Below are 9617 nucleotides of genomic sequence, written 5' to 3' on the forward strand. Positions count from 1 at the left end.
ATTTTCCTTACTCTAGTTTGTACGACTGGAAAAAGATCAAATTAAAGATATTGGAGGCAAATTATCCTTAGTATCCTTCCTGTCACGAAGACAAAAAAATTAAGCTCATTTATTGTTTTACTTCAACAAAAAATATGAAGATGGTGGGCTGTCATTCTTATTGGACATTCTTATTGGACTATGTGGCAGATATAACCATGCTTAAAAGGCATGGGGGTTGGAGTTCATAAATAATCAATAACCGAAGATTACATTATAGACTGTATAGCTGCAAAAACAAATGTTAGTGAAAGACTTTTCTCAGATATCAAAAACCAAAATACCGTCGGTTTTAGCAGTAGGTACTTCATAAATGAATAAAAATAAGTACACTATGATTACAAAAGGTAAAACGGATTATCAAGCCAGTGGAGTAATGTTGAAAATTGATCGCTCACTATTATAAATATCCACAATAATCATTAATACTATAGGATGTTCGGTTGCTTATGCAGATCACGATTTTGAAAAAAAGTTTGATTTCAATAAAAAAATAATTTTTCAATGCCCAAGCAATGAAAATGTCACTAAAATTAACGTTTAATGCCAATCGGAGAAAAAACCTTTTTTGGATTTCTAGTTTTCAGTTTTTATTCAAAATTGTATGGAGACGGAGAATTAGAAAGCCAAAAAGTAAACTAGGGAATTATTTCATTTGCGACAAGATAAACTACAGTGAGGTTCAGAGATTGAATTAATTTTCTCCATTATTGAAACAATTATCATAAAAATCCTGAAACACTGAAATGGGCTTGTTCCGCTCTAGTGAAAACTTTATTCGAGTAACACTTCATTGTAAGATTTTCACGGGATATTTTACAAAATCGCTATTTTGTATTGGCCAAATGGGAAGAACATTTTCCCAAAGAATGAAAAAATTTAGGAGTAGTTTGTTGAATGTAAGGGCCAATCAGTACAACCACGTTTGGAACTCAAATTTTTTGCAATACTTATAAGATAATAGATTTGAAAATTTACTGAACAACCGAATGGAATTGAATTCTTCTCTGTTGAATCTGTTTTCTGATGTGGAAATTGATAATTAGTTTATTACATTCCCATTTAATGACTTGACATGATTTCTTTTATAATGGTAAAACTTTTATCATTTCACATCTTCACACATACCTTGTGAGTCTGTTTTGAGTGTAGTAGACTGTAATGTATCTTCAACTTTGTAACTCAGCTATCACTGACTATTTCTGATACAATTACTTACAACATTGTCAAACAGAAAAATATATTTTACTTGATTTGACTCAGGTTGATATATAATTTCAAGTATTTTTATCCTTCACAATTTGACAAAAATGAACGGCTTGTAGGAAATCGATAAAATTATATAAAAGACTGGTCATTAGTCGAACCATAATGATATCGAAAGCATGACGATCTACTTACATTTGCATAAATAGTCACATGATGCACAGTCTTCTTTTCATAATCCAAAGAATTCAAGAGAAGAATCGTCCCTTCAGCATCATTTTCAGAAACCAACCTCTGACGGAGTCCAAATTCAGGCGACCCCCAAAGTTCCAACAGAACGCTTCTGGGACCGGAAGGTTTCCCTTTCGCCAAGATGGTACCGATTTCTGTATTCCTTCTGGAGCTTTCAGAAATGGTCAGCAAACTGGGCGCTCCAGGAAAAATTTTCTCTATTGGAGTGGTGGCATTGGTGGCACGAAATGAACAATTCAATGAAGTAAATTCTCCCCTTTGATTTCGCACTTCAACGGTGAAGTCGTAAAAACGACCAGGTTCTAGTCGTTTTTTCAGTACTACGTTGGCCTGGCAGACCTACAAGCAGAATGAAAAAAATTGTATCAACAAAAACATTTATCCTACACTCCAGAACTCTAACAGTCTCTTCGAAGAACGTTCCATCAACCAAGTTGACGTCATCAGAATAGGGTGTAAACTAAACCAAAAAGTGATGATGACTCCTCTTATGAAAACGTCATCTGCGGAAGCAACAAAAACACAAACTTCAACAAGAACAACGATCTGTTGCAAAGGCAGTTTTCCACATCGAACATCTCTTCATTTCAGTCTCTCTGCAGCTTTTACTGCAAACAGCTGAATAGGTATTACAGTACCAGATAGGGCTGTTTCGATTTCCCATGTATATTAATGCCACTAGGCGATTATACCTAAATGCAGCATTTGAACTATTCTGTTCCTAACGAAGATAACCTTGAGATAACCTCAAGCGGATGGTTCAATTGCAATAACGGCCATAGAAAAAGCAAATCTACTAGCTGAACAATGTGCGTCCCACTACACAGTCGATTTTCTGGAAAAGCCACCACCCACTGTTTCTACACAAGAACCCACAATGCCGAAAATTACTTTTCGACAACGTCTAATCAGGCGAGTTCTGAAACAGCTCAATATCAACAAGGTGTCTGGTCCTGATGAAGGGCTCGTCACCTTACTTGAAAACTTGGGAGTCATTTTTGACCACAAGTTGACATGGAATCAACACCTACAAAAAATAATCCAAAAAAGCACGATAGCTTTCAACTTGTGTAGAAGGATGTGCGGAAAAAATTGGGGTTTACAACCAAAAATTACCATATGGCTATATACCAGGGTTATCTTACCCATGATAGCATATGGCTCGGTGGTATGGTGGCCAAAGACTCAGCAGACTGGGGCGATTCGAAGGCTTAGTGGCATTCAAAGGCAAGCTTGCCTGACTGCCACGGGCGCTATAAGAACCACTCCAACAGCCGCATTAAAAGTCTTACTGAACCTAACGCCACTACATCTATATATTCAAGGGGAAGCCAGGTCAGTCATCAGTAGACTTACCAAAGGGCAAATGCCTATAAGTATGCTGCACGGTAAGAGGTACAACGAGCTGAACAAAGAGTTGGAAAACGACCCCATAATGGGAATGCCATCGGATGAGTTGCTTCCCCAGTATAGCTTCGGAAAAAACTTCAAAACAATTATAACAGGCTGAGAGGCATGGAAAGGAGGACCTCCAATAAATGCAGAGATTGCCTGTTACACAGACGGCTCAAAAACTGAAGACGGTGTAGGAACAGGAATCTATATAACTAAACCAAAGACAAAAGTCTCACTAAGCTTAGGTAAAAAAGTGACGATATTCCAGGCAGAAACGGCAGCAATACGTCACTGCACAGAGAGTTACTAAGCCAAGAGTTTAAGGAAAAGACTATTGCAATATACTCTGATAGCCAAACAGCTATAAAAGCAATTAGCTCCATGCAGGTCAATTCCAAACTGGTCTGGAACTGCCTAGAAAAGCTACAAGAACTAGGTAGTCAAAACAGACTGTCATTAGCCTGAGTACCTGGCCACACAGGATACAAGGGCAACGAAGAGGCTGATTCACTAGCACGAGAAGGAGCACGATGCTCCTCCATTGGCTCAGAACCCTTTTGTGGTACAGCAAAAGCGCTGCGATAAACTTCACGGAGTACCTACTAAGTCTGAATAGGCGATCAACTAGAGTTCTAGTCAGGCTATTGATGGGACACTATAGACTCAACAAACACATGAACAACATCGGACTGGCAGTTACAGCCCTATGCAGGCTTTGCCAAGAGGATGAGGAAACCAACGTACACATACTACGCTATTGCTAAGGTCTGTCAAGGATAAGGTTTGCAACATTAGGGGAGAAAAAACCACAACCCTCTCAATATATGGGAAACTTGAGGTCTGGCCTATAAAGTCTAGTTACAAAGACGGGCCTAGACAAGGAACTCTAGCATACATGAGGGCACATACAATAGATCTACAAAGGTCGCAGTGTAGTGGCTGTTCAGCACAGAAGCCCCATATTAAATCTAATCTAATCTTACTTGAAAAGTGCGCAAATGAACTCGCACCAGTATTTTGCAGACTTTTCAACCTGTCTTGCAAGAAAGGAGTTTTTCCTTCTTGTTGGAAGATTGCTCGCGTTCAGACTACTTCCAAAGAGGGCAAGAAAAATCTTCCAAATAACTATAGACCAGTCACTATGCTTTCAGTGATATCAAAAATCATGGAGAAAGCCGTAAACCAGCATATCCTCAAATATTTGGAAGGCTTCAACATTTTGAGCGATAATCAATATGGCTTTCGGAAACAAAGATCAACAGGCGACCTTTTATCGTATGTCACTCGTATTTGGAATAACTCAATCGAGAAACATGGAGAATCAAGAGCTGTTGCGCTTGATATTTCTAAGGTCTTTGACCGTGTGTGGCATGAGGGTCTGCTGGCCAAACTTTGATGCTATGGTTTGTCGGATCATTTCTGTGTATGGCTCTCCAGCTTCCTGAAAGACCGTTTCCTGCAAGTGGCCGTCAATGGATATCTCGCGAATACTTTCACCATAAACGCTGGTGTTCTCCAGGGATCCATATTGTCTCCAACCTTTTTTTATTATATATCAACGAATTGTTGAAAAAAATCAAGAATCCAATATAATGCTTTGTTGACGACAGTACACTTATCTCGTCATTTCATTTGGATTCCAGGACATCGGCTACGGTGGCACATCTTCACCGGCAGCAGGAGATTGCATATCTGAATGAGAATCTAGATGTGAAAGAGTGAGAGGATGAAAGTAACCAACTTCAACTCAATGCCACATAAACCCAGGCATCCAAAAAAAAATGGCTCCGACAATTTCGCTTTCTGCTTCGATAAGTTTGTTGGGGGTTGAAATGGACACCAATATATCTTGGCACAATCATGTCGATGGAATTGCAAAGACTGATTCTCAAAAGTTCGGAACAGAAACCGAACCAGAAAACTGTGCACACCTCAGCAACTTTTGATCCTTTATAAAGCTCAGATCAGATCTTGTTTGCAGTATTATGCAATATTATGTATAGAGTTCTACCCCCCCAACATACCCTGAAGTTGCTGGAACCCATCCATCCAAGAAAGAGCCATTCGCCTGATTGGAGACGCGAACATCACGTGCAACCTTGATAGCCTGGAACATCGAAGAAAGGCTGGAGATTTGTCTCTATTCTATAGATACTGTCACGGGAAGTGTTTAACTGACTTGGCACATTTTATTCCACCAAGAGCGGTACATATCAGAAATACGTGACGGACTGTGGCTACTCATCGTTTTGAGGTTCAACTCAGTACACCTCTAACTTCACTGTTTAAGAACTCTTTCATCTGGAGAACTGCGTTAATGTGGAATAAACTTCCTGAGACGTTTTTCTAAATGGATTTAATCTCCAGCGATTCAAATCCAATGTGAATCGCTACTTCCGCACAGGCACCGCTCTGAGAGCACCTTAAGAGATTTTTTTGTAATGCTTGTGTTTTGTCCTCAAAAAAAGATAATTTGCTGAAGAGTAATGAAGGTCAAACTGAAAATTTCACTACGAAAAGTAACATAAACGTGCGTAATTATAAACCACTGAAGAGTCCCATTATTCAGTAATTTGTCATATTCATCACTCAAATGAAGGCGAGGTTAGATGTTAGTATAATGGGGCTAAGACAGTTTTCAATCGAGTTAGTACTTAATATATAAGGCGAAGTGACTATTATTAAAATGCTCCAGGAGAAAAAAGCTTCAGGAGGATATCGCGTATCAGTGTATCTACTACCTTACAATTACAAAAATTGTTAACAAACACGATTTTGCAATTAACTATGAACCAACCCATACAGACAACACTATAAACAACTATTCTAATCACCCACGGTAACATAAATTAATAGCTTAATACAGTATGATTCACATACTAATTAACACACCAATGTCCACTGAGAATTCTAATAAGAAATTAAATCTGATTAAACAAATTGCAGAATATAACAACTTCAACCCGAATGTAATTCATCACATCCTTGATAAGAAACATTTCAAACAACAAACCAAGTATACCCTCACATGAAATATAATACTGGTATAGTCGAAGTAAACGATATTGTGCTCTCTTGAAGTTGGCGGCACTATCAAAGGCCAAAAAAAAACTAATACATAGAAATGAACCGGTAGCGAATTAGTCCACGTGGAGTAGACTTGGCGGTTCGTATTGGTTAATTTTTGCTAACCGAGTTTTATGATTAGCTAAACAGTCATAAAATTAAATTTGAAGTAATGTTACGATGACGAATAGAAATCGTGGAAGTTATCGCCGTCGTGTTCAGTTCAGGAACTGATCGCAATTTTAGTGTTAAAATTCGATATTGGTGCAGTTATAATTACTTGAAATTTTTGTTATCTGTTTAAAATGTGACGTCCTTGGACGAGTACTAATAGTAATAACGAGTGTGATAACAACGCCGACTTTTTCCAATGTACTGATTCCAATAGCGGTGGTGAACAATGCGAAAAAGAGATACCAGTGAATAACATTCGGATGCATCTAAATATTGAAACACAGAAAGTATTTTTCAATGTATATAAGAATCTACATCTCAAGTTTGGTTTCAAGGAAAACAAACTATTACAAACTATTACCGCAGTTGTCGGTTGATTGATCAAACCACCAACACTGACATAAAAACTTGGCAAGTTGACTTGGGTGTCACACCAATAGGTGGTTCCACTTATGTTTCGCTTGCGTTTACGCAGCTATTTTTATCAAGTACTTTCTTGGTTTTTCTCATCTTCAATCGTCTTCAATCGAGGACCGCCTGCCCGGTACTGACGATGCCCAACAGGCTGAAACAGCTGTCTACCGGTGGCTCTTAAATTGAAATCAATATAGGAGTGATCAAAAAAGTACTTATCTATTTATTTTTTGATTTTCATGGAATTATTCTCCAGCAGTTTGACTGCATTAACCTTGTGTGTGTATCGGCTGTGTGTGTGTGTATCGAGTGTGTACGATATACGAGTCGAAAATGAAACAATTAGTTAGCCAAACCGCGGACACGTGTTTCTGGCTATTGGCCACACCCAAATGTAAAGATGGGCAACACTTGTTTGCCGAAAGCAGGAAACAACACATACGCACGGAGTCAACAACAGGAGCCCACCGAACATTTGTGGTTCCAGTTAGAAGACCTAGAATTCCCAGGCTACATCTAACATGACCACGTAGGCAGCTATAGCTACCTGCGTGACATCCAGGTCCAGGATATAAATACAGAGATAGATTTTATCGAATGTGTATGATATACAAATCAAAAACGAAACAATTAGTGAACACTCCAAAAAGGGGGGCAAACCGCGGACACGTGTTTCTGGCTATTGGCCTCATCAGCGCGGTGCAGTCAATTGTAAAGATAGGTCTTCTAACTGGAACCACAAATGTGCGGTGGGCTCCTGTTTTTGACTCCGTGCGTATGTGTTGTTTCCTGCTTTCGGAAAACAAGTATTGCCCTAATTATATTATTAAAAGGGAGCTGTTGGAAGGTAGGTTGCACTAGATCATTTACTTGAACTATACCTTCAAGACACTCACATATACCGGAAAAATATCAGATAAAATAAAAAGTCTACTAAATAAACAAAATATTATTTTGAAGTATATAAGACTGGTAACTTCTTGAGTAGACGGGTAAACATATAAAGAACAACAAGGCACAGATATATTAGGATAACATATAACATAAAAAGAAGTTTCAATGTCCAAGAACAAAGACTGTAATTCATTTAAAAATTCTATTTGAGAACTCTTTCACTAATAACCACTTAGGTTAGGTACCTATTATTGTTGTATAGAAGAACTGTAGCCCAGTGTGCAATATTCATTTCTACCGAGGAGGCTACTGTGTCAGCTAAACAAATTAGCGTCTACAAATTAAAATGTTTGTGAAAATTTTGTAATTATTACCATGGATAGAAAACAATTATCGTCAACAGAACAAGACTCTGTAATACGATTGAAAAAACGATTGAAAAGAGTATATTTATAATGTACCTTGTTCCTGTGGAAAATGTTGTATTGTTGTAAAAAAGAACATCTTGATGTACAAAGAGAAGACAGATAACATGATGGTAGGTAGTGAAGCATACGAGTATTTCAAAACCAAATGGAGATCACACAAAAAATGGAGTAAAACAGAAATTGTCAACAAAAAAACTCCCAAAAAATGTGAAAACTCAAAGGATCCGCATATAGCAGATAACACGTGTATTTTAACCAACTCCGTGGAAGTGGATCGTTTCCGGCCACCCCGTAGAAATGGATCGTATTCTATCACCATTGCTAAGGTGAGAGGTTGAAAACTGAAATATCAACTTATATTGAATTCTTGGAAAACATCCGTATATATAATCAAGTAGACTATCGAATATTTCACTCTTTTGAGTTCATCGAAGGAAATATACTTAATTCCGTTGAAGCATATTACACAAGTGAATTCATTGAGTTTTGTAAACTGTAAAGGTTAGTTTTACGAAACGTTGACCATTAAAAAAATTAAGCAGAGACATTTAATTTTTCTCTTGATTTTCCTATTTGTAGCTACAATTCATGAACAAACAAATTTTTTTTCCGTTAATCAGCTGTCGCCCCCATACGAACGACAACTCTCAGAAGTTGAGAAACTTGTGCGAGCTAAGGACAGACGAGGTCTTACCTTTTAACGTGTGATTCCTAACACGAAAAGTTATTGACAAATTGGACTCTTCAGTAGTTTGAATTACGCAGTAAATTATTGGGGTGAACTTTTCGGTTTACATACAACTTTATTTATTTTTCAAATTGCAGAAGATTATAAACCCAAAAAACAGTTTTTGAATCCATCAACTTTGAACATTACCCTGTAGCGCACAAGCTAGACCTATCAACTCGAGCTAATATCCGTTTCTGCAAACTCACATAATGCACTACTCATCCGATAAATTCTACTCAATATTATTTTCCTCACCGAATTGAACTTGCTGCAGTTCAAACCAGTCACGTCTAGAGTATTGGAATTCCCCACAACACTGAACACCAATGGATAATCGAACGTTGGAGGATCGCTTGCCCTGAGTCTGTAGATGACCGAGCCCACCGCGGCGTCTGCCGGCACTAAAACGTTCTTCAGTAGTGCAGAGGGGTCGAAACGTGGAACTGATGCTACCAGAAGCGGACCGAACGCGAAGAGCAGCCAGCGCATAGTAGATGAAAATCCAGCCGGCGACAGGTGTTATCCACGGCGGCCTGAAAAAGGTAAATCAATTATTTGTGGAGTGTTTTGTTTTGAATGTTGATTGCATGTTATTGTTTCCTATGTCAAGCTGTGTTAAAATTTGATATTATTGATTCGTTGCACCGATTTACATTCTACATTTGTTTGAAGGTAGTTGACAATGTTTCTTGGCCCATTTCATTAGTTCGGACTTCCATTGTCTAATATGATATAAATTGATTTGAAATACCTGAAATAATCTGTAAAAAATTAAAAAAGAGATTAGCTGAAAAATAACAATTGTACTAAACAAAAAAAAACTGAAATTACAATAAAATACAAGCAACAACCACAAAATAAAAAAAAATACTATTAACACAAAATGAAAATTAAAAAATTATTAACAAGAAGTGAGAATTAAAAATCAAAAGATTCCAAACCAAGTTACTTCACGACGTTTCGATTGTTAGTATCCACAATCGTCTTCGGATGATAACTGGACTTATTCCTCCGAGATC

At 37.8% G+C, this 9617-nt stretch overlaps 1 protein-coding gene across 1 annotated transcript in view; it reads right to left on the minus strand.

Annotated features, from left to right (window-relative positions):
- Cad86C (Cadherin 86C) overlaps window positions 1-9128 on the minus strand; it is a 43762-nt gene extending 34634 nt beyond the window's left edge. The window contains exons 1-2 of the mRNA XM_074177211.1: window positions 8854-9128; window positions 1441-1836 (exon numbers count right to left, since the gene is read on the minus strand). Of these exons, the coding sequence (XP_074033312.1) occupies window positions 1441-1836; window positions 8854-9087 (630 nt within the window). The 5' untranslated portion in view covers window positions 9088-9128. The remainder of the gene's footprint in view (window positions 1-1440; window positions 1837-8853) is intronic.
- Window positions 9129-9617: the final 489 nt, after the last annotated feature.

This window comes from Leptinotarsa decemlineata, unplaced genomic scaffold, assembly GCF_025532065.1.
Source record: "Leptinotarsa decemlineata unplaced genomic scaffold, Ldec_3_MD MMD2_tig00002159_RagTag_RagTag, whole genome shotgun sequence".
Taxonomy (NCBI): domain Eukaryota; kingdom Metazoa; phylum Arthropoda; class Insecta; order Coleoptera; family Chrysomelidae; genus Leptinotarsa; species Leptinotarsa decemlineata.